This window comes from Limulus polyphemus, unplaced genomic scaffold (genome assembly GCF_000517525.1).
Source record: "Limulus polyphemus unplaced genomic scaffold, Limulus_polyphemus-2.1.2 Scaffold1079, whole genome shotgun sequence".
NCBI classification, from domain to species: Eukaryota; Metazoa; Arthropoda; class Merostomata; order Xiphosura; family Limulidae; genus Limulus; species Limulus polyphemus.
Window position 1 is genome coordinate 122,435 of NW_013666689.1, and position 27,592 is coordinate 150,026.

General features: G+C 32.7%; 1 protein-coding gene across 2 annotated transcripts in view; it reads right to left on the reverse strand.

The window, feature by feature from the left end:
• Window positions 1-27,592, reverse strand: part of LOC106462038 (rho-associated protein kinase 2-like) — a 109,873-nt gene that overhangs the window by 55,763 nt on the left and 26,518 nt on the right. For both annotated transcript variants that reach the window (XM_013921911.2, XM_013921910.2), the window contains 7 exons: window positions 25,555-25,655; window positions 22,955-23,014; window positions 18,713-18,790; window positions 17,537-17,712; window positions 7,329-7,413; window positions 6,625-6,769; window positions 4,775-4,913 (listed from right to left, as the gene is read on the reverse strand). In XM_013921911.2, the coding sequence (XP_013777365.1) occupies window positions 4,775-4,913; window positions 6,625-6,769; window positions 7,329-7,413; window positions 17,537-17,712; window positions 18,713-18,790; window positions 22,955-23,014; window positions 25,555-25,655 (784 nt within the window). The remainder of the gene's footprint in view (window positions 1-4,774; window positions 4,914-6,624; window positions 6,770-7,328; window positions 7,414-17,536; window positions 17,713-18,712; window positions 18,791-22,954; window positions 23,015-25,554; window positions 25,656-27,592) is intronic.

Here is a 27,592-nt window from a genome sequence, read left to right on the forward strand (position 1 = left end):
TTGTATTCAAACAGCATTACATGCCAAATGTGTGTCTCATCGTGTGCCATAGAGTTTAGAGTATACTAAACTTTACACATTATACAAGCTACACTAACATGACATTTAGGTGGTTCGTTTAACTAATGTATGTTATTTGGGGGGTTAATGAAAGTGTTCCAAAACGCGACATTATTTTCTTGACGACCTAATAGAATGGCAACTGGAGAGATGAAACTCCTATTTGGTGTAAATAACAAGATAAAAATGTGTTGAGGGCCATCCACATTCTTCCTTGCTAGATCTCATCAGGACATGACATGACTAATTTTATGGAGAGCGAGATGCAAAAGGCTTAAAGACATCATCCCACAAGGAAGAATACATAAGCCAAATGAGTTATTTAACCTAACTAGTCAAAGTGAAAACAGATAAGTCACGAGAAGAAGAGAAGGAAATTCACAGCAAGAAAAAACAATGTTAATGGCCTCTAAAGAGAGCACTATGAATGATATAACCTAGGACAACCCATACAGGACAAAGATGGTGACTGAGGTCAGAACTATCATACAGAGAAGAAATGGAATGGAGGATAATTGGAAAAGACATCCAATCACCCTCCCAAGCAGCCCAAATCTTGGGGAGGAAGAAACAGTTGGGGAAGAAAATTAACTTGGCCCTGAGGTAACGAATGCAGTAGGTATCCAAAGTAAAATGTCAGAGTATCATTACCATAAGCAAGAGGAAGAAGAAAATGCATCATTATAGAAAGATGGTATAGAGAACAGGTAAACAAAGGTTTGAGTAGGAGACATGTGGGAACCCAGAGTACTAAACAGGGATTCCAGTAAAGAAAAGAAACCAGAAGAAGACAAAAATGATGAAAGAGGCTCAGAAGAGATCCATAAGAAGCAGAGAAAGAAAAGAATAGTACCTAGGGAAGAGATGGAAAGTCACTGACAAACATATAGATAGAAACTGGACTAATGCTAAAACAGAATATCTCTAACCAGAAATGCACAGCATTAGACTGGTGACTAGAAAAGTGGAAACCTGGTGGCAAAGGGAGTTGCAAAGGCGTCGATGAGAGCACTTCTAAAGTGAGAATATAACTACTGAAACACCAGAGGATGTAGAAATCACACCGTAGAAAGGTATTCATCTAGTTGAAACAGCTGATCTGCTACTAAGTTCAAACCTTCTGGGATGTGACAGGCTAACAAGTGTATTAGGTGGTCATGAGCCCAAAACAGAAAGTCTCAAGTCACAAAGCAGAAGTCCTGAAAGCAAGCACCTCTCTGTCACACAATGTAGGCAATGACAGTGGAGTTGTATAAATGGACCATAAGAAGATGTCCAGACAGATGAGATAGAAGATGATGGAAATACTAAAAAGTTATGAGCAAGAGTAAAAGAAGAATATAATATACCAACTACACAACATCTATCATATCCTATGTAAATGAAGCCTTTCACACCCAATATCAGGGCTCATCAGGCCAACTGAGATACAGCAAACGTAGTAGTGGTCAAGGTGTTACTTATATTGTTAGTTTTCATGAACAGCAACTGATATGGTGTGAAGTAGATTAAGTAAGTGAATTGCACTTATTAACAATTTTATTTATGTCATTTACAAATCAATTTTTTTATGGTAAGGATTAATAACACAATATTATATATTTATTTTTAACACCAATTACTTATTTGTTTATTATATATAACTTTATTATCATTTAAAAGAATGGGCCATTCACCAAGCTTGTTTTCTTTTTGAGCAGCCTTTTGGACACTGATATAAAAAAGACTGCTCCTCTGGAGACCACCTGCACTTGCCCACATAGAAAGATATCTATGAAGAGACATAAATCTGAGCAAATTGAGAGAAAGGGATGCTTAGTGTCATGTGGGACTGACCGAGTCAACACAACAGTGGGAAGCACAAGAAAAGACAGCAGATTTCTGGACATACTTCAGTTATTTGCCAGAGTCCACTGAAAATGAGGCATAAGGTCACTTTTGTGAGGAATAAGGGATTTGAGATAACTCAAGAGTCCCCAAATGAGACAGGACCTCTTGCGCATTAAGAGAAGGAGACATAAGAACTTTGGTAACTGAAGCTCCATGTCTTAAATATGTAAAAGAGAAGGCCGAGCCTGCCCCACAAATGAGTTGAAAAAGACTTTATAAAATACAATAAATAAAATACAAGCAAAGTATTGTATGATTGTTTGATTTAACACAAAACTACACAATAAGTCATCTGTATTCTATCTGCTGTGGGAAAATGAGCCCAATACTGTAGCATGTTAAATCCATATATAAACTGACTACTGACTCACCAGAGACCATGACCGACCAACCAACCAACCAATCCTAATGAGATGACTCCTAAAGGAAAAGCAATGTTACAATCAAGGATGCCCCTTTAGATGGGGCAAGGAGGAGCCAGACAACATACAGTAGTGGACACGTAGGCCAAATGAGTGCATCCTCTATGCCTTCAGGACGACCCAAATGAAAACATATAGGGTCATAGCCAACCCAAAAAGAAAGCATTGGAATTGAAAAATCTTACCTTCATGGACAAATCAGAGAAACTGATGCAGTCAACAAATCACAATGTAAATAAATGCTTCCAAAACACTGACTTTGGTCATTCACTGCCCAAGAGAGAGAGAACCCACCTCAGACTGAGAAAATCAACAATCTTAAAACAAGGGATGACAAAAAATTAGTTCAACAACAATAGAATAATGATAAGTTGCTAACTGCCTGGCTTCTTAAGAATGACAAAAAGATAAGAGCAAAACTCCAGTTTGAGGTCAAGAACTGGTCCATGGAGTTCATAAACTGGGCAGAAGGTATAGACTCCTCAAAATGTGCCAAAGATGCAAGGAAACTAAGGGAGTGTAAAGAGGAGGTTGAATGTGGAAGGACAGGGAAATTTCATGAGAAAGCACCTGTTTGATCTAAAGATATTCTGCAAAGTGGGAAAGCGTAGAGCTCTCACTGGAATAAAGCCAAAGGTTGGCTCTAAGATGTTGAAAAGTATTGAAAAGATGATAAGCAGGAGAGGGATGACTATGAGGCTCCCAAGGATAAGAAACTTGAAGCCCCATGGACTGACCAAAATAGAAAACCAAAGTAAACAGAGAATACTGCTTATAAGCTGCCTCAACTCAAGTTTCAAGTGTATAAGGAACTCTACAAAAAACCTCATCACAAAGAAAAGATAGCACATGGAGGTTCCCAAGTTAAAACTGAGGGAGATGACTCCAGAAAGTATGAGCATTCCAGCAAAACAAATCCCAGAAACAAAGAAACCAAGTTAACTGGGGCATTGTGGAAAATTTTAGAAACTGAGGACAAGGTACAGAACAGGTAGGTATGACTTTACCTAAATGAAGCTGTCAGGGTTGCAACGCAGAGCCTCTGTAAGAAAATGAAGTGTGGACAGATAGTGAAGAAGCTAAGAAAGAGCAAGATGAGCAGTTTGAAGGTGAGTGTAAGACTAAGAATGAGAAAGAAGAGATCCCCAAGCTGGAACAAAGAATCATGATAAAACACCTTAAAATACAATTCTTGACATCTGGGGGGATGAGGCAGGTAGGGTATGATAAGAAGCCAACACAAAAAGGTATTGGCAAGAACATAAATATCAGAGGAGGGTAGAAAGATAACATAGGCTGAAGGAGGTTCATGCAGGAAGATAGCCAAGATTAAGCAAAAAAAAAAAGTACTTAAGAAAGAGAAAAAAATGTCGCATGCCTGTGGAAACAACTCAGCAAAGGAAAATATGGAGCTACCTGTTCCATGTTAGTATGTGAAAATCATCAAAAGACAGGTCAGGCTCAGTTTAAGCAAGATAATCAGGAGGTCAGGAATCCTGGATTCGAGGTAAGAATGGAACAAGCCACCTGCAGAATGATGGTAATGTAACTAACTGACAGAGTTCCTTCAGTCACTACTAAAATCAGTAACAATCAATGCCTGTTATAGAGTGTTATGGCCTCATGAGGTGTCAAAAACATGAATATGAGAGTTTGTAGTTTAGCTGATCCAATTACTTTTAAATATTTTTCATAATGCAGGTCTAGTATATCCATGACACATAAGCCTTTGTTATTGTCATAATGATGAAATTGGAAATTAATTATCAAAGCCTACACAATGGGGCAATAATGTTAAGAAACAGTGCTGTCAAAGAAACCATATAACAAACTCAGGAATTTGTCCCAAAATTTCATAATTTGATGTGAAGATATTAAATTAACATAATTTGTATAGTTAAAATAATAAGCCCAAATTTAAATAAATCTTAATGAAATAAAAATTGTGAAACCAAGCAGTAACAAAGAAATAATGAGCTTGTGGTAATCCAGAAGGTGCTCAAGGGGACTACTGCACATGGAAGATGTGTCACCCTCCTATTGGTGGAGGATAATAGCCTAATGTTGATTGCATTGTTGACTGGTACAGCGCACATTAATACATGTAGGGGTGGGAATTTCATTCAAAGTTTATCATATGCAAAAAATATTTTTGATAGTGGTATCATGTAATAGTTATAAGTTCTCTGGAGATGTGAGTAGCATTTCAATTCATAAACATATTTATAGTTAACTTTCATACGTAGAAACATTCATATTTCAGGCCATGACATTGAATTATATTTAATTATGCACACCAAAAAGAAATAAGCTAATTTAATTATTACTATAAAGAAGCCTACTGAAATAGGTGGTTAGCACAAACACACAAATTGACTAATTAAATGCCGTCTTCACATCACCTGTCAGTGAGAAAGGCACATATAAGCATTTTAGCATCTGTGGAGATTTCAATGTCTTCAGGAAAGTGGAGAGAGTTTTTGTGATCCATAATTTTTCCGTAAGTACCGACTAGAGAATCAGCATAGAAAGGAGTATCACCTGGAAAAAAATTAATCATTCAAAGTTATAACCAAGGATAGGTTATGTATTTTTTGCTCTTTCTGAGATTTTGTCTGTTTGAATTTGATTATCAATTTGGAGAGCTATAACATAATTAGCAACTAACATGCTAAGTGAAAGATATATTCCAATAAAAGGCAAAAAGTATACAAAACTCTTACTTATCAAAACAGAAAGCAACAGTTTGACAGCATTTGACAAATGTAAAATCTAAACAAACAAATTAAGAAGAAAGAAAACTAATAGATCAAAATTTTCTTACTTCCAACAAAAATGCATTTTAATCTGCTTTCAACCTGCTGAGAGAATTATTTAATTGAAAATATCATTTGTTAAAAAATACTAAAGGTTTTGCTCAAAATGATTTGTTTAATACATAAAACAGACAGTTCTTGTGCAAAAAACTTAAATAAAGTTAATAAAATGAGACAAACGTTTTTTACTTACACAATAATTTAGTTGCAAAGTTTAAAAAATATAAGTTAAAAGAATGTGAGATTGTGTCATCCATGCTCACAAAAAATGTCCTCATTTTAGTCTTTTGTTTAGAGGGCTGTTAATGTTTCATCATAAGATGAGGATTTGATGTTAGAATTAACATATTTAAAACATGTAGCGATTGATAGAGGGTATCAACCTCAAATCATAGATAGGATGTAGAGTAAATATTGTAACAAACTTCAAATTTCTGGATGTACTAAATTGCAGATAACTAAAATGGAAAGTAGAGAAAGAAAATGTTTGCCCTATATTACACTATGGTCATTAAAAATAGGTAATGTGTTTAGGCAGAATATGAATTGCCAAGTAACATTTACTCTTCATTTAAAATTAACTCATATAATTAATGATTTGAAAGATAAAATTGAATGAAGGGATAAATGTGGTATATATAAAATTTCATGTACTTGTGGTCTAAGTTATATTGGACAGATAAGAAGGAACTTAACATTTAGAATAAAATAACATCAAAATGTGGTGGATAAATTAAAAACAGTTGAATTGGCTTTGGCAGAACATGTGGCAAATTCTACACGTTATTAATTGGGATAATGTAAAAATACTTAAACAGGTAATGGAAAAAGATTAAATAAACATAAGAGAATCCTTAGAAGTTGTTAAAAACAAAATGAATATAGAGATTTAGGCCCAGGAGTCATGGAAGTAATCTTTCGGAAATCATTGTTGTAAATGGCACCATTGTCAAAACATGCTAATTATACACGTGCATTAGGTTTATAAGAAACTTTGTGTGTACTTTGTGATTTATTCTCCTGAAGATGGTGGATTTATTTTAACATATATTTTTAAAGTTTACAAATAAATTATTGTGCAAGTGAAAAACGTTGATGTCTCATTTTATTAACTTTTATTTTTTTCTGCCACTCTCAAGTAATTAAAATTTATTGACTCCAATCAAACATTTCTTGCATTCTTACTCATTATATCTGATTTTTTTAATACCTTATTATTATTGTGTAAAAAAAAGTCAATAGTTTTTACTAGAATTTTATGGTTGTTTTTAATAATTACTGAATGTATTTTTTTCACCCTTTAACAAGTGACAGATGGTTATAATACATTAAATTAACTTGCTTCAAAATCAACAATATTACTACAAAGTAGTAGCTATACACTGGAAGATAAACTTAAATCTTCATTAAACCTGACGAAAATGAGAAGTACTTACCAACCAACATTTCATATAAAAAGACACCCACAGACCACCAATCACACTCCCTCCCATACAACCCTTCTCCTCCCTGGGATTTGAGGACTTCAGGAGATATATAGTCAGGGGTCCCTACAGCTGTGTCAGATCTCACAAGACCATCCTGAATATGAAGAGACGTCTATACATAAAAACTGTTAACCTATCTAGTATTAGTAAATAAAAACACTAAGTTAAAAACAGGTAGTTTAATTCTCCAAATATGTGGACAATAGAATGATGAGGATCTATCAAGTAAATAATTCTTTTTAAGTAGCTATTAATACTACACAATAGTTTAATTAAAATTAATGTCTATTAACCAATATGGCAATGCCTTAAATATATTTAGATAATAATACTTCAGTAAATAAACTGCTTCTATACTACTTCTTAACAACTTGAATTATTAGGCCAGTAAATGAACTTTTGGTCCATATAACAGAAAAACTATGTATACAATCTATTTGGTTTTAAATTAAATGTAATTATTTTACATCACCAAAAATCAACCCAGATATTTATATTCAAAATGGTATCAGATTTAAGTTTTATAATGTTTATATCACATTTCCCAATGAACCTTGTAAAAAGCTGTTCAAAAAGCTTCAGGGAAAAGGAAACAATTCTTAATTATTAGAAACAATTTATTTAAAGCTGACTAAAGAATGAACTGCACACACCTGATCCATTCTCATGCAGGTTCCAAAATCTGCCAACTTGAGATGTCCATGTTTGTCCAGCAACATGTTGTCAGGCTTCACATCTCTGTAAACATGATTGAAAGTTCTTTACTTTAACTATATGAATACCAAGTAAATGCTTTAAAAAAATGCTTCATTGTATATCACATAATTATTTAAAGATGCATATTCATTATGACCTTTCAAACATAACTGTATAAATAACTCAGCACTGCTCCAATGTTCTACATTAATTAACTCTTTCCACATGGGCTTCATTGAAACAACCAAGTTCGTAACTATTTTGTACTCGTTACAGTTTCCATACTATAACTTTTAATACAGTACGTGTATATTCACAAAATTTGGCAGACTTTCTGTAAATGTTACAAGACTTTTGTACACAAAAAATTAATTTCTTTAATTAAGTATTTTTAATCAATATATGTCTGTGAATATATTGAGTAGTTTTGTTTACCAGTCTGAGTGCAAAGCGATTTTCATCTTAAGATTAAAAATACTTTTATTCATCTGAAAGTTTTATAATTTTATGTGCAATCTCTAAAACCTCCTTAATAATTATAAAATGTTATTTTTCATTTTATCTGTTATTTTTTCTCTATTCTAATGCTACATATGAGGGTAGTGAATTTGCCTGACCTCATAACCACTATAAAAATTCGAAATAAATCTCATTTACCATTTTTTCTTTCTAGAATGACTTCAAATTGTAACATGAAACTACATTTGTTCTTCCGAAATAGCTCTAAACTCATAACAGTATACATCTGTTTATAATTAACTTTTATAGTTTATTGCCTTTTTAACCATGTTGAAATTAATATTCCCACCATTACATTTGTAAATCATCAGGCAAACATGAAGCTCATGTTATCCTTATCAAATTACATAGTGTATGGGCTAGTCACGAGCATATCTCATGAAAAATTTATTATTATCATTTATTTTACCTAATCTATACACCGGATAGGAGAAGTGAAGAAAAAGTGTTATTCTTCACATTATATAGTTGCACAATAGCAGGTATAATGAATAAACTTAATATTCCAAAAATTAGAATACTAAGTTTATTTGTTATTTTTTACCTAATTTCTAATTTTTACATTTGAGTTACTTTTATAACAAGAAATAAAGTCCATACCTGGGTCATCTTTTTTCTTTCGACATTGATTGTTGATGACACTTAACCCAACTTTTATAAACATATATACACTAATGGTACTACTGCACTTAATAATTTTTTATTTAATTAAATAATGCACCAAAGAACACAGAATAATAACACGAAAAAGCAGACAATGTCCCAAAATTATCACAACTAATTACGTGACAAGAGCCATTAACAGTAAAATAAATAAAGTGAAAATAAAGTTTGAACTGAAAGCGAATCTAACAATTCTCTATACGGAAAACTACATAATATAATAAGTTATTTGATAGATTAAAACCTTGGCTTTCTATTGGTTATAAATAATATAGTATTAAATGTCAGAGAGAACAATTTCTGAATGAGAGGATGTGACATGAGTGGTCTGATTTTCTATTTTACTGCTTTGTAAGTAAATAAGATTGAAGTCTATGTAAATTATACTTCACCTGAGCAATTACAATATTATAATAAGCAATTTACATTAAATTTCGTACTTCTTACAGTGGTGGTAAATAAATTAGAGAAGAGGAGATACCTAGAGAGCAAATGTCACAATTTTCACACTAGGGGAAATTGAGGATTTTTTTAAAATACTGCCTTATAAAATTAGGAACTTAAAATATACATAATGTTAAAACTTGGATTATTAGCTATGTTTTATGCCAAGTGTATATGCACACCATGAGAAGAAAGTAGTTTAATTAAATTTTGCATTTTACTCACTAAAACCTCCAGATGTGTGCACAAAATGATGCCCATTCTGAAAGAGTTAAATGCAGAAAATTGACCTTGTATCCCAAATCTTGGCTACTCTTTTCTAAAACTTGCAATGCACTTAAACAACCTTGAAACTTTAAATATTAATAAGAAGTTTGCCATGCCATTCTTGGCCTACAGTACACTCACTTTAAGTACTGTTTGGCATAGAAAGTTTTAGTTCTTCAAGAATACATTTTAAAATGCTTTGACTGAAGCATCAAGAAAAACATATATAGATTATAGTGTTTGAATGTATCCTGATTTTCAAATAAATATTCATAAAATTGTCTTAATTTCTTTACTTGGGTGTCTTTTACAAATATGTTTCTAAGAAAATTTAGCTTCACAAACATATATGATAAAACTTGTTCTGATCAGCCTAACAAATAAATCAATATCAACCAAAACCTACTTTAACCCATCATCTGTTTTCACAGATGTTTTTAACAGGTCTGCACATCTTGATTTTTGTCCATATACAAAATAAAGTGTAATAGTTTCCTATCCACACAAGTTAACATTTTCTTAAATTGAAAATGTATTTCCAATAATACTTACCTCCTCTCACACTTATAGCTATTACTCAACTGCCAGGGTTTCTTTCTTTGCCCATCTAAGCAGTGGTCTGATTTTTTCTCTCTTGCTCCAGTCTTTTATACTCCACTCAACTGCCCTTGGTGATATTTATCTCGTGACACTCTCCACCTACGTCCATGCACCCTCTATCCCAGTATTGTATATAAGCACCTCATTCAGATAATGTTATCACTTTTTCGAGACTGACTCAATCCCAGTCTCTAACGCCGACTCTTAGTGGAGAGGAAGGATGGGAGAGTGAAAGGAGGTAAGTATTATTGGAAATACATTTTTGATATAAGAAAATGTTTACTTCCAAAACATACTTAAGGTACATTCTCACACTTATAGCTGGAATCCCACATTGAGAAGGTGAAGGGGCCAGTAAGGGCATTATCCCTACAGAAAGCATCTGCATAGACCATGGGTGTATCAATAGAAGATTGGCACCCTAGTTGGGGAACTGCACTACATCCAGAATAGGTATGCTTTTCACCTGGAACTTAATTCATGTGTTGTGGGTGAAATTTTACATGATTTATCATCTCTATAGGCCAAACTCCAACTAGATAGCTGAGGTTCCATTATTCTGGGTTGGAATTAAAGAGCCATGGTCTCTTTATCCCACGTTGGTGGCTAGGGCAATTGGACGGCAAACTCTATATATATATACAAACTTATGAGTGGATCCCAACCTATAGCCATAGGGTGACATATTCCAAGCCACCAGATTCACAACGAGAAAGTAAACAACACTGAAGTAGACAAACCTTCTCCTCCACCTGAAGAAGTCCGAAAAGTGACACCCCAGGCTTGAAATGACAGGAGTATGACTTACTCAACCTGAGGAACAATTATGTTCAACCAGAACCCAGGATGAAACCACTCTGCAATTGGAATTACAAGGAGGCAGTGGCCCTTCTTCTATGAACAATGTATTGAACTAATATTGATCAAAAAGAAGAGCCACTGTCAACCCAACCAGGTAGCCGAGCATCAAATATGAACCGGTATTATGAGTAGGTTCTCACGTAGGATGGTGCCACTCCTATCAATATCTGGGAAAAAACATCCAGCCTCTGTCCACCATCTCAGTGACTGGAAATCAGTTGTGGTAGTCTAAGTCCACTAGTAAAATCTGGTGGGTAATGTGTGTTGGGTAGCTCTAAAGAACAGTGCAATAGGTGAACCAAGTTCCCTAAATGTTTAAAAGAAAACCAACCCTGATTTATTCAATCCAAAGATTGGTAGGGATGGGCAGGATTCCCTTATGCTTTACTCCTGATGACCCATGATTGGCAGTCCAGCATAGTATAGTAATACCACCTGGTCAGCCTCTAGGTGGTCTTATGGAACACCTCATTTCTACAGAGCCTGTTACAACCTGTATAAAGTATATTGAATTAGTGGTTGCTGGTGTGGAATTGGTTTGATAAAAGCACACCTGCCTGGGCAACACTAACCACAGAGTGGGATCCAATGAAAAAAGAGGTAAGGGGCCCTGTAAAGTGAAGAGACAAGAGGAGCAAAAAAATATATCTCTTTATAATCTAGCTGATGTGGTCAAGATAGACATAGATGGTAGTCAAAAACCCTCAGAGGAAGAAATTGCCAGATCATGCAAATAATGTGAGATAAAAGTATTAGGAGAGGTCCACATACCAGCCTGCACAATGTCCTCCAGCAGGCAATTCAACCAGCCAGCTAAGGACTTATGAGATGTGGCTCTCAAAAGTTTCCTCACCAAAGCAAAGAGAGCTCAGAATAAGCAATATGGATCAATTTTCAAACCCACCTCGTCAAGATAATCAGGGATAAATCATGGGAAACTAAAGGTTCCCAATGAATAAAATTTTATTGTCTATCACCTGTAAAGGAGTTAGGGCAAGCCAAATAATACTTCAGGGCCCAAACTAGACATAACAAGTGATCAGAGCCCAAGCGGTTATAGAGGTAGAAAAATAGTGGTCAAATAAATTGGGGAGAAGGATTTATCCCCTTCCCTGGCTACCAGAGTCTCAGGTAGAATGGACCTGTCTGGGTATAGAAGGACATAAATAGAATGATAACAAGTCCTACACATATGCAACACAAACAACTCTGACCAACGACATCCACAAGCCAGCAACAACAAAAAATAAACTTTGAGAGAAAGGTGGTACATGGTACATGAGGGTAATGGCTCAAATTGATATTGATACAGACCTTAATATCCCAGTTAGGTAACTGAAAAAGCCTTTTGGGATGAAGAACTCAAAACGACCTGAGAAGACCAGTACTGGGGACTGACTTTTTGAGTATCAAAATGTAGTTAATAAAGCCATCTTATATAAGGTGATTGTAGACAATGTTAAACCCATGTCAAAAAAATGAGCAATGGTTGCACATTTGGATGAAGTGGGTTTAATTTCCTCTTGACACACCATTGTTGATATCTGTGCCATATCCTTTGATAAGTGTCCATTGTGGGTTTATAGAGAGACTGAGACAAATACATGGCAACTTTAGATGTGAAACCCCGATGCCATGTGAAGGACTGCATAACTTCCATACATGTAGCTTGATCTTTGGAATGTCTAGGTGTGTAATGTTGGATTGTGGTTGCCTCAACAGAGATGACCAAAGAGGAAGTGGCAGAGATTGGCATTCTTGAAGATACCAAAGAAAGAGGAAACCATGATTGAACTGGCCAATCCAATGCTACCAACAGCACACAACAAGGAGTGTACCAAACCACATCCAGAACTTTGGGTAACAGATAAATTGGTGGGAAGGCATATAGGTGCAATCCATTTAGTCCTGACTGAATGCATCTATCACCAATGCCCAAGGATGAGGTACCAGGGACCAAAATACCTGTAGTTTAGAGTTCTAATAAGTGGCGAATGCATCATCATTGGTGTCCTGAACCAAGAGCAAATCCACGAGAAAACCTCATGATGTAGCATCCATTTGGTTTGGAGAATCTGATTGGGTTAAGACAAATGACCTGTTATTAAATTCAGCACCCCGGAACATGGCAACCTAATAAGCTGATATGATGGGAGTGAGCCAATAAAGAAGATACAATGTTCGAAAACAAAGATCCTGTGATTGAGTGTCACCTTGATGGAAAATATAAGACACCACCATGGAAGCATGACAATTTTTATTCTCAATAATTCTAGACTTTTGGACAGCAAGAACCTCTAAAATAATGATGTGGAGGGAAGTTTTTTTTGTCTGTCCATTGACGCTGGAATTCCTGGCCATTGATATATACACCCAATCCCTGGAGTAGAACACCTATTGTAGTATTGTTCCAATCTAACCTGTTGATCCTGAATACGGAGACTGGATGATCCAGTGGATCATTGTTTATGATCCACTGGTTGTGCAGTGACCACTAAAGGGATCTCAAGTGTGATCATCCCAATGGAATGAGAGACTAGAGTGATGCCCACATCCCCAAAAGAGAAAGAACCACCCATGTAGTGGGAGAAGGAGACATAAGCAACAGTCTGACTGCCTGTTCCATAGCATGCAGCCAGATGGACAATGTATTGAGTTGGCATGAGAATAGATTTCTCAGCTCTAATAATAAAGACTGCCTTAGTGGCTTCTGAAAAGAGAATCTGAGATGGTGCCAGGAGTAACCAGCCATCCATATAATGGTGTATGCACAGGCCTAAAGAATGAAGATGACAAGAAAAAGCTTGTACTATTTCACAGAACACATATGGTGCAGATGCTAGTCCAATGGGGAAGAGCCCTGAACTGCAGTACCCTTGTCCATGAAACATAGATAGTGGCGGGACGACTTCACTATGGGAATGTGGAGATAGGCATCAGCAACATCAAACTTGGTCATCCACAGTCATGGTGAAAAATGCCAACGTAGGGTGAGGAATGACTCCATCATGAACCTGGGATGATCTAAGAATTGGTTGTAACAAGAAAGATTGATGATCAGATGCCAATCTCCCATCTTCTTGGGCACAACAAATAGACAGGAATAACTGAGACAAATCTCTTTCTCTACTGCCTCCCCTTGACCAACACACTCTTATAGCCTTGAAACAAAGGTTCACAATCCGAGGATATGTTGGAGGTAGAAAAACTACAGGTTGGGGAGATAATGGTGGTGGGGATGTGAACTGAATGATCAACCCTGATGCAAGAACCTGTAGTACCCTGGATCTATTTGTAAAGGAATTCCATATGTCCAGAAAATGTTGTAACTGAGCCCCCACAAACCCCACCGACATAGGGTTGTCTCCACTGCTGCTGGCGATGGTCTGACCATGTGGAGGAACCTCATTGATAAGGACAGAATCTATTCTGGGTACTAATGGATCGAGGGATTGAAGTCAGGGATTGGGACACTCAAACAGGAGTAGAGCCATGACTCCCTGTAGGGGCCAAAGAAAGTCAAAAGGCCAACGACAATAATGAGGAATGCAAATAGGCAACTCCAATCTGTGATTCCAATGCCTATGGAGCACTCACAAAAGTCAAGGGGTGAAGAAATGGGGCCTCATGTAACTCACGGAGGGTGGCAGCTGGTAGACAAAAACCCCCCAATAAAGCATCTCTACCCAACAAGATCCAACAACATACCAGCCAAGAAACTAAAGAAAGAGCAGAAGCTGACAATCGTACCAAGGTAGATGTCAACAAAGGTCTCAATTCATCATCAAATTGATGTGGTGATCCCTGAGAGACCTTCGACAAAATCTAGAGGGACAATAAATACCTCAGAACCATAGTGAGGGTTTGAAGAATCCTAAAAAATTGTGATCTGTTTAAGTTGGACACAGGCTCCATTTTGGACTACACATCTACACATTTCCAAAAGCAGGTCTAGCCTTTGGGAATCTAAATATGTGTCTCCTAGTGGTGGTAAACCAAAACATGTTGTTCAGACAAACTTGGCAGACAAGGCATAGCTATCTGTTCCCGTAACTGAGCAGTAAACATCCCTGCATAAACAGCAATATCAGGTGATGGAGGAAGAACTAAGTATTTGCCCTCAGACCTTTCCATCATCAAGGATGGTGTAGACTCAAAGGCAACTGGGGAAAAACCCAGAATGTTACATACCTGATTGACTAACTGAAGAAAAGTAGCTGGAGGTGGCTGATCCAAATTGGCCTCATGAGAAGCTGATCTTGTAGAGGAAAGCACCAGAAAAAGCGACTCTAAATTATCTACAAAATATCCAGAATTGTCGGCAAAAGCAGCCTCAAAACACTCTGGACCAAATATACGTTTCCATCTCACTACGAATCAGAACACAGACAGCCTCAACTGAGAGTGTCCCCACCCACCCCTAACTGTTGAGTGACACTAGATATCAGAGGTGGGATGGAGAGGTCTGATTAGCCTCCTTGCCTGAAACAGAAACCCAGAAATTGATGCCATATATTGACGTGTCATACTAAAAATTAATTTTTTCAAAAATAAAATCAACAAAGTGACATGAAAATCGTATCGTGTCTTTAATGCTTTTTATATATATATATATATAACTGAAATGTCAGCAATCAAAAGCATGAATGTGGTTTCAATAGTAAGCTGTAATTGGCATTCCCTCACTACTTTTTGACATAGTCACAAGACACTTATTCGAACAGCATCTTCAACAAAAATACTTGATGTTTGTTTATTCTGCATTTCTTGAATAAGGTGATATAAATGCAAGTTTCATCGTTTTCAACTTCTAACAACAATTAAAAACTTACAAGCAAAAATCAACAATAAAAAATTAATAATTATTATCATTAATACATCAAAAATGTAATATTCAAATAATACAAATATTTTTTAAATAGTCAGAATATCATTTAACTCAATAGTTACAGATAGGTCCACTGGGCTTAGCACGTATGGAAAATTATACACAGTTGAACAATACTTAGAATAACTCTGAGCTTTCTTAACCTATCTTCATAAAAATTGGTAAGATTTTGTTAACCCTTTCACTGCGGCTGGGACGTATATATTTTGCAGTGCACTGAGAATATACGTTCAAGCTGCAGTGAATGGGTTAATGATTACAAGTATTTTATACACAAAGAATGAGATTGTTTGAATTAATTATTTTAATTAAACATTTGTTATTTGCAATCAGACTCTGAATATTTCAAGTATTATCATCAACATATTGTGCAGAGAAATGTTTAAAATTAAAAATAGAAAAATTTACATACTTTTTAATATTTCATCAAATAATCTTGAAAATCTTCTTAGTTTATATTCTTAACTGTAAGTTTTTACTTTTTAATAAAAAGTTAATTTTTGATGTTTTATTTTCCTTTCTCATCCTTTAGCATTATTACTTATTGTGACGCATGTCAAAGGGGCAATCTTGGGGTTTCATCGGCAGTGACAATTTAGCCATCATTAGAACATTGGGACATTTGCCTAGTACACTAAGCAGTTTGGCTTATATTTTAAAAAATTATTAAACCTTTCTAACATGGATTTTAAAACATAACTAATACATAATTAACTAAAATATAAAACTAAAACCTAAATAAAAATTAATTGCCTATTTAACTAACATACTTATAGGTGAGAAATAATACTAAAGCACTAGTGAGGACACAAGCAGCAACAATGCTAAAAGAGCATTTTTCAAGTTATCAATAGAATACTTCAGGCCAATTTTAAAATATCTGTTGGGAAATATAGTATTTCAAAATGTGGTCTTTCTATTGGTTACAAACATCTAGCTCAACTAAGTGTAATTGGCTGAGAAATTGCAACTGTATGTGTAGAGAATAGTCCTGGCATCTGTCAAGTGTACCAAGAAATTAATTCTCTCTCCTCTAAACTTGCACCACGGAACTTGAAAGAAGAGTGTGTAAACAGAGCAATTAACCTAGATTCTTTCTATATATATATATATATGGAAGGTTTAGTTTAGTTAAGTCATTCTCATATCACAAACTCTAAATGTTAAAACTTTGTAAGTAACTGACTGAAATTTTGCGTCAAACTGAAGTTTAAGAACTTTTCTTCAAGTTTTTTTTTTGAAATAAAGGAATTAAAACTTAGATAATATAAAACTTTGGACTACTATGTAAATTTTAATAGTAATTTCATGGGTATACATTTATAATAAGATTGCTTAACTAAATTTTGAATGTAACAAAGTAAAATATCGTGACGTGCAGTACAGGGGAGAACCATAATCAAATGGACCTACCTGTAACCACTGAGTTAGGAGACGTTCTCTATTCTCCAACATCATTGAACAAGCTTACTTGAATATAGCCACATAAGATCTGATGTTTTCACCATGACAAGAGATTAAATTTTATGTTAATCTAAAAGTCAGTTTTATTTGCTATTATAAATGTAGTTCAGATGTTCATTTTGACTTTAACATTTAAATATGGACATATTTTACATATCCAGTGTCTAAACCATTAATTCACTTTTGTTATTTCTTTTAACATGTAAAAAACAGGTGATGTTATACGTTAATAAAATAAAAAAAACAACATGGTGATTATTACTTAACCAAGATAACAGTAAAAACACGCAAAAGAAAAAAAACACTGTATTCTGAATTGGTAGTATTAATATCATTTACCTCTCAAATACCTAAGTTAACAGAGGTTACTTGTGGTGAGTAACAGACATCAGAAAATCTATATATGCAGAGTTTATTACACCCACCTATAAAACACACAATATCCTTTGGACTACTAACCTGTGAACAAAGCCCATGGAATGAATGGCATCCACAGCTAGAACCACTTCAGCACAATAAAACTTGGCCCATTTTTCTGGTACATCATAGTTGCTCATTAGATTGACTAAATCACCACCAGGCATATAGTCCATCACCATGTAAAGATATTTACTATCTTGGAATGCAAAGTGTAGCTGAGATAGGAAATAAAAGTCAATATCACATGGTCAATTCTTAATAGCCAGATCTACTTAATGCTTAGTAGATTTTATTGCATCATTTTTTAACAAATTTAATTGCAAAAATATGTGATGATTAAATTGATTCAACTACAATGTAATGTAGGGCTCAATTTTAACATAATTGCTGATGTTACCATACAATAATAATGTTAAAAAACCCTTTAATTCTTGCTTTCTAAATGTAGCAAGAGTGCACAAATTTTTCTGTGTTCAGTAAACATATTAAATAAAATTAAGAAGAAAAAAAAAAGGTGAATCCAAAATATTAGTGATGCAAACATAAGCTAAGATCTACCTATGAAGCTGATTGCAAGTACTGATTACACACTATCTGATTTACTTGAATGTATCTCTTTTTTTCATGGCTAAATGACATCTACTTAGTTAGCATTTGTAATACAAAATGACCAACATATTTCATAAAAATGTTTATAAATTTCTAGAGAAAAAGTATTTAGCTTGAATATACATATTTCAGTCAGAAGTTAAAGTACTGAGTGCAGAAAAAGAGTAGAGAAAGAAAAAAAAACAACTTTAATTCACAATTTCTTTTCTGTCTTCATAACTGTCTCCATAGATATAAATTTGCAAATAACTTCACAAATTAAAAAAAATTACATTTTATAACCATAATAGTAAAAAATATTCCATCACAACAAAGATTTTTCAAATATTTAATAGTACATTGCTATAAATACCTACTTTTTTCTATTTTCATTGTCTGATACAAAAAATAAGGACTAGAGGACCAACTAATTCACACAAATTGCTACTTGACAGTGGCCTTGCACATTTAATGTGTCACAAATTCCTGTGTTAACTTTATCTTTATTTACTAATTAATCACAGATCTAATAGTGCTGAGTACAATGAACATTGAAGAAAACCATTCCAAAAAACCCCTTTCAATTAAAATTATTGGCATGAGCTGATCTAATACAAATAAACATACCTTCACTATCCAGTCTGTGTTGGCATGTGCCATAATAAAACGTTCTTCCCAGAAAAATGCAGAGTCAGATCTTTTAATCTAAACAACAGAGAAAAACATTTATTCACTGAAAGTCAAAAGTAGTGGTACTACCCATTACAAAATTTAAAACAGGTATTTTGGCTCTGTAGCTAACAAAAGTATAAAATACAAACATGAAATAATAATGGCAGTTGGATGTAATATGTAAATGATTAAAAGTAAAAGTTTTAATATAATGTTCGAGCTTAAAATCATAACACACTTCATGAATATTGGCTATCTGTTCAAAATAAAAATAAAATATATTTTTGAACAATGTCTGTGCATGTATCTAACAATATGCTTATAAAATGTATTTATATAAAATAATTCTTACACAACACTTATGCAACAATGTATGTCTACTGATTTTTTCATTTATCATATATACTTGGCAAATGTCATTTTTGGTTGTTTAAACACCTGTGAAACTAACACCCCATCCATTTTATAGCTATAAATAATGTTATTCACATTTGACCAAAAGAAAGCACTGTAGTTAAACACGTGTATTTGAAACAAATACTCAGTTGTGTTACTTGCTGAAAGAACAGACTTTATGTTATTTCTGCATATGATGTTTGTATTCATGAAGACTGTTATTAAACACTTGTTCTCATCTGTATTCATCTGTAATCTGTTTAAAGTTTTACTTATGCAAGTGTTGTCATCAGGAAAAATCACATATCAACATATAAACTTCATATACATCTTTGACTAAACATGTCACAATACAAAATTTTTCAATACTTCCATATAAAATTTAATAATTACGCAAAAGATACATAAACAAATATGCATTTTTACAAACCAGAATCCTGCTCAGACAAACTGAAAATAAAGGTTAAATTAGCTTCCTGTGGCATAGAACTCATGAGATAAAAAGAAAAACATCATGTGACAACACTATCAACTAAAAAGCAAAACATATTACCACCATATGTGACAGAAACAAAAACACCATGACAATGAAATCAACTGTCTTAACCAAAACATAATTATGTATGGGATCCTCTTGGGAAACACACTGCAGCTCTTCAAGAGACTGGAACCAATAAATATGCCAGGAAATAGCTCTTTTAGGAGTAGTCAAGGGTACTGATTTCAACTATGAAACATCAGCATCATGCTGCCCTATAAATACCTACTTTTTTCTATTTTCATTGTCTGACACAAAAAATAAGGACTAAAGGTCCAAATACTTCACAGAAATTGCTATTTGATGTGGCCTTGCACATTTAATGGTAATTACACTTCATACTGAAGAGAAACAGTGATAAGTGTAACAATGTAAGGTCACCTCTTCAAAATGTTTATTTACAATCATAGGCAGAATAAGCAAACCATTTATAGTTCACACCATGCGACTCATCATTAGATGTCTGATTTGTATAACAATGAACTGAGGGGACTTATTAAAAATATTTATTGCCTTCTCATAGATTTAATATTATAAATTTCAATTATCCACTGTTACATATACATGAAACAAAGGACAATTAATTATGAATAATCTGTGAGAACTTAAAAATAAAATTATTTTGCCAATTCTCAAAATAAAAGGATTTATAAACATATACTGTGTTATTGTTGGGCTTAGATTTCTTCTACAGTAGGTGTCTGTGACTTGTTGGCAATAAATTCAAGTGATAAATGAACAGCATGCACTTCAATTGTTTTCAAAATAATATATATATATATATATATTCGGAACAAGTTAAATGTATATACAACAAATTCTTCACACTATAGGGATTACAGGCATATCATTAACAATATATATATATATACACATATTTCTTCTTTTTCTTGTCAAAAGTCCACTTTAGAATTTCAGTTGACAAGCCAAACTATCTTCTCTGTTACTATTACACTAGTATTCTGTGTGTGATTCACTTCCAACTGTAGCACGAGTTACCGTAATTGTTTGGCCTTTCTTCTAAATATCCTCTGTTCCTTTTGTCAAAGTGCACTCAGGCTGATTCAATTACTTTAGAACTACACTTTGATGAAATAATTCTTCTTCTTCTCATCTTTTCTACTCTTAGTCTTACTCTAACATATTAAACATTCAGTCTATGTTAATCGTTAGGACTATCACTTCTAAAGTAGTTAACTTCACGCCAAACTTTTCCTTGCCCATAATTTTACTCTCTTCTGATTTACAATGTAACATTAAATTTTAATATTGAAAGTCATTTAGTGATGATCTATGTATAGCCGTATCATCCCTATATCCGTGTTTGCATTCTTTATGGCACTCCCATCCCTACATCATTTTACATTTACAAAATGTTTTTATTACTTATTTATTACTTAAACCATTTGAAGCTTTGTACTGTCAGTTACAGTTTGTGTTTTAGTGAAATGCTTCTGAAGAAGCTGTAAAGCAAAACAGTGTGTCCAATTAACCCTTTGAATGCAATGAAACTTTAAACCCCTTTCAGTGCACATCATAAGTTTTAATGAGTTAAATTCAAAATTGAATTAAACCACTTTTCTATAACCGTATTTTAATGAAATTACTATTATCAAGTACGTTATAATTTAAGATTTTATATTAGCTAAGTTGTATTTATTTTAAAAAGAAAAACCTGAAACAGCAATTAAAACTGCAGTTTTTGCTGTCATATGAACCACTGTGGTTAAAATTCTCAAGTTTAAGAGGTTGTACACCAGAAACTATGAGTTCCTAATATAGACTGTCGGCATAGATGGTCAAAGTACAGTTCCAGCTGTCTCTCATTAGCTGGGGGAACTTCCAAAAATTTCTTATGGTATGAAACAACATTCTAATATTTCTAAGTTTAAGGTCAGCCATGCCCACTTGCAAAGTCAAAGCTGTGTTGTCAAGCGAAACTTTGAAGTTGAATGACATGTTTATAACCAATAGAAAGAGCAGATTTCACATTATTCAGTTATAGCCTGAAAAAACCTCTACCTGTGTATGGATCTGTAGTATGAAATAAAAAATAAGCTTAGTCCACTGTTGTCTTGAGGGGTGTATAATGTTTGGCAAGTGTTTCTCGCCTTACAAATATTAGTTTGCTAAACAGTTAAATTGCATTTAGGTTTTACATTTATATTTCAATTAATTATGTATTTATTTGTGCTTTAAAATGCATAATTAAAATATTTATGATTTTTATACATTTAACTTGTTGTAATTTGGCTTACCAAAATGTCTAAGCAAGATGGTATCATTCGCGTGTGTAAGCGTGTTTGGAATTTGTGCATGAGACTCATCCAGACTTGCCCTATAATAAACAACAGGGCACCACGCGGGACATGTTGTGAATGATAATGAATAAAAGACAAAGAATTGGAAAGGAAAATTAAAAATAAACTACAAGTGAAAAGACAAAGACATGAAATTATGCATATGACAAAAAGAAATTTTAAAACTATTCTTCAAAATTGTAAAATTATGTACTTATTTGCATTTCTTAATTTTAAATATTTTATTGCACAGTATGTTGATGATGATAACTGTAGTTAATGATATAATAGAGAAAGTGGAAAACAAAATATAAACATTTACCTTAAAACTTTTGATATTCATTTAGGAGGTTCTAGAGATTATGCAAATGAAATGTGAAACTGTGAGATAAGAAATAGTATTTTTATACTCAAAATAAAAATCACATTGCATGTGAACTATTCAGATTAAATAATGAATGTTTTATCATAAATAGTAGAAAAAATCAAAATTAAAGATTTTATTTTTCTAAAAGTACATAATCTTAGGACCATTCAAGTCAAATTTAAAACTATTTCATTAACTAGTTTCATTTTTATAAAGAACTTTCACGAAAGTCACATACCTACTTACAATGTAAGTAAATCATAACCAAAGGGTTAAAGAAAGACAACTATTTGGTGTTATAAAGTCATTTATTTCTAGTATTAAAATTAAATAATGTTTAAATTAGCTAAACTAGTACTTTAGAAGAAATCAACTAGATATCATTAACAATAACACTTCAAATAAAACTTGCTTTTTTTTGTATTTTTTCTGTTCAGTTCTCATATAGGGATACATTGTTGTTTTTCTTCTTTCCATAGTTACTTAAAACATATGTTTAACTATAAGAACAGCTAAAACTATCAGACTTACATGACATATATATAATAAATACTTTATATTTCATTCATTTAACAGTTCTGAGCATTTTTACTTACCATTTCAAACTTACTAAGGAGTTTCATTGCATAAACTTGTCTTGTAGACTTCTGTCGGACCTGAAAATTGGAACATTTAACATTCGTTATTTTGTAAGAAATACATAAAAATAATCTCACCATTATTTAACATTTTTCACTGTAGATGAAATTATCTTTTCAGTGACATAAATGTGCTATATGTATTATATTTCTTTAATGTATTGCTTATAATGCTTGAAATCACTCTAATTGGAACCAAGAAATGTTTGGCTACAATCTCCTGATGATCATTTCACCAAAAAATTGAGCATTTTATTCCTAAAAGTAATTTTAACAGCCTTCAAAGTTTGTCAAGTAATAGTTTCATTGGTTAGTTATTTGTGTATCTGTAATATTCATGGTTAGCATATAAACAAGTGCATGTTTTATAGTCTTTTCATGAAATTAGGAAGGTAGTCTAGGTTTAATACGTAAAACAGATAGTTCTTGTGCAAAAAATTTTAATTAAAATTAATCAAATGAGACATCAACATATTTTACTTGCACAATAATTTACTTTTAAAATTAAAAAACTATAAACAACAAAACCTTTAAAAATTCTACATGTTTCGTTAATTGAGTTCCAGAAGCAACCGAATTTGATCAGCACTACAATACAATTCACTATAGAAATTGAAGATGAGGGTTGTTTAAACTTTTTAGATGTTTCTATAAAAAGAAAGAAAGGCTTTCTGTCTACTTTTGTATACAGGAAGCCATTCTCAGTTACCATACCACTGCATGTGAGATTGTGTCACCCATGGTCACAAAAAGTCCTCATTTTCGTCTTTTGTTTAGAGGGCTATTAATGTTTCTTCATAAGACGAGGATTTGATGTTAGAATTAACGTATTTAAAACAGGTAGATTGATAGAGGGTATCAACTTCAAATCATAGATAGGATGTAGAGTAAATATTGTAACAAACTTCAAATTTCTGGATGTACTAAATTGCAGATAACTAAAATGGAAAGTAGAGAAAGAAAATGTTTGCCCTATGTTACACTATGGTCATTAAAAATAGGTAATGTGTTTAGGCAGAATATGAATTGCCAAGTAACATTTACTCCTCATTTAAAATTAACTCATATAATTAATGATTTGAAAGATAAAATTGAATGAAGAGATAAATGTGGTATATATATAAAATTTCATGTACTTGTGGTCTAAGTTATATTGGACAGATAAGAAGGAACTTAACATTTACAATAAAAGAACATCAAAATGTGGTGGATAAATTAAAAAACGAGTAATGTAATTAGGGATAATGTAAAAATACTTACACAGGTAACATAAAAAGATGAACTAAACATAAGAGAATCGTTGGAAATTGTTAAAAACAAAATGAATATAGAGATTTAGGCCCAAGAGCCATGGAAGTAAGTTTTTGAAAATCATTGTTGTAAATGGCATCACTGAAAAAACATGCTAATTATACACATACATAGGTTTATAAGAAACTTTATGTGTACTTTGTGATTTTATTCTCCTGAAGATGGTGGAATTACTTTCACTGAAACATGTAGTTTTTTAATTTATATTTTTTCAACTTTACAAATAAATTATTGTGCAAGTAAAAACACTGATGTCTCATTTGATGAATTTTATTTAAAATAGTCTAGTCTTTTTGCAAAGAGAATTCAAGTTGAGATCTAGAAATAGTTTTTACTCCCCAAAAGCTATACTTCCAACTTGAAAAATTAAAACTCAAAATTTTTATTTCTAGATTTCATGCAGTTTACAAAAATTGTAAATTTTATTACCAATTTCTAATTAGTCAAGCAGTTTACGAAACAACACTGCCAAAGAAAATATGCTAACAAATTATTCCATCAGATCCAAATATGAGAAATCTGATTAATTCTACAATTTGTCTACAAGCTAGTAATTGCAACCTTACACTTTATCATACTTCTTGCAGCTGTTTTTCTTATTAAACAATTTTAAACATGAATATCAAAATGTAACTTAAGACTTTGTACAATTAATATGCATTTACACAACTTTCAAATCACATTTACATGACAGATAAGACTAGAAATAAATAATTTAAATGCTGTGTTCATGGAAACACACTGACAGTAATTTATGTCTACATTAATCAATACCAGCTCATCATCAAGTATAAACATTTTAGCTTTTCTTAAAGAACAAATATCATTATATAACAATTGAAAAAAATATCATTTTGAAAAATAAACTTCAATTTACTTCTGAAAAAGTTTATTAACTTTCACAAATTATTCCAACAGGAAAAGTCTCCACAAGATAGAACCTTCACACCTGTTTACATGTAACTATATAAAGCCACCATCTGGTCTATATCAACAGAAGAGACTATCAACTCACATGATATACTGTAAAAACATTCCAGTTCAACTTTACACAAAATTGCTTCTTTCTTGGCTTTAATCATACAGAAGTATACTGTACAAACAACCATTTGAACTTCAACAAATGTTATCTTCCAATGTTCTTCATCATTACAAGTACATTATACAAAAATACCACCTAAACTTCACCAAGTAAAAACGTTTTTTCCTTAGTTTTAATGACATTAAAATACAATGTAGAAGCATACCAGCTGAACTTCACCAAAAGCTCCTCTTCCAATAGTTTTAATCACGATGAAGTCACTTGGCTTCATTCGACAACTAACTACATTCCTTCCAGGTAATTCATCTACAACCAAATTGAAATTAGCCAGAAAATGTTGTAATATTACTCAAACATATATGTTAATACAAGTGGAATTTTTATAATGAACCAGAACCTTAAATTAATGGCTAGCTATGGCAAAACTGTCTAAATTTTACATAACTTTTTTTCCCTATTGTTTATCCCACAGAAAAAAAAATTCAACTATTTTCATTATTATTCTTTTCATACATAATGCAAAAAATACCATATTGTAATTGTATGTAACAATTATTTTCAGCAAATGTTATAACAATTGGGGTTTGTTTCGAAACATACTGAAGGATAAAAGGTTCAATTTGAAAGCAATTTCATCTCTTTAATTTCAAGAACAAAGACTCAACTGAGATCAGCGGTCAGTAGCAAAATACATGAAGCAGATGCCAAACGAAAGTGACATTTAATGGTGCATGTAGCACATGTACCTTTGTATGGGACAACAGATTGTGTGTTACAGTCAAAATAGTAGAAGGGTGCATCCCACACCCCATTTATAGCATTATTGTTTAAGCTGACTTGAAAGGCACCTTTGCTACTTATCTACATTTTGTATTTGGCAGCTGAATGCTGACATTTAGATGCCAATTCACTGCATATAGGCAGGCAAAAGGGCCAGAAAATTCATTTCAACCCAATTTACCTGTGTATGGAAAGTTATTTTTAAAATATCTCAAATCTGCTCACTTCATTCTCAGATTTGAATAATATAGTGCATGATTAAATGTTCAGTTTATAAAGGTAAACTGATATAGTTATTTTAACTGATGTTTTTGTATTTAACTTATTTAATAATTTATTTGAGGGAGATTTTTATATTCACTATTTCCAGATTATAGAAAAATAGCAGACTGCAATAATCAGTCATTATATTTTATCTTTTCCAATTAACAACTAGCTGTAGTTAAAGTTGGCTGTTACGGTTTATTAGCAGACTGGATTTTTATCACTTATCTTTCCTGTCCTTCTACTCTAAACTCACACGCTAAAACTAAAATTCTTGTTTAGAGAGGGTCTTTAAATTTGGTTTTGGATTAAGTATACTTTACAGTAAGAGTTTAAGTACACTTTTAGTTAATATTTCGGACCTTAAAATTTCTGCTCTGCCTTAGGAAAAGATAAATCCACTATTCAGACTTTAACTGCAAGAGATAAAAGAAAAACATTGTTAACTTTAGAATAGCAGAAAAATTTTATTTACATACTATATTTTCTACATAGAGAACTTTTGAGACACTGCAATCTCATTTCTCATCATTCCACATTTTTTGAAAGTTAAAGTTTCTTTATAAAGAATTTGCCAGCTAAAATCACATAAAAAAGAAAATATAAAGTTTTAAGAAGATATTAGTCTTAAGTATAAGTTATCTAAATATATGTATTTACAATAATTTAACGGATTTTAATGACTTTGAAAAAACTATTTCTAAAATATTTTATCTACAAAATCTGATAGAAAAGAATTGTTATAATGTTTTATCATTATGTAAGCTGAATCAGTTTCACTTTGTAACGTGATAATTCTGTTCTTGAATAAACAGAACAAAATTATTACTAACTTGTCTGTTTTTTTATTAATGTAATGATTGTGAGCATTAGGGCACTTATCTCTTAAACTTGTATCATAAACACTTTGGTTTAATATTTATGTCTTCCTTTGGATCTTTTTTTTTGGAAACAATTAAAGGACTACTGATGCCATCCTATGCTGATAAGAGTTTTGACATAGTGAGAGCTCATATCAGTAGTTTTGTTCTGTCTTCTTTTTACAATTATACTTCTGGAAAGAAACCTTGTAACTTATCTCAATAAGAATATAAAGTTCTTATGAATCTTGAAAAATAATGATTTAGTGATTAAAAAAATAAAAGGGTGATAACAGTCATTTTAAGTAAAAGTGATTATACAGGTAAGGTCAACCACAT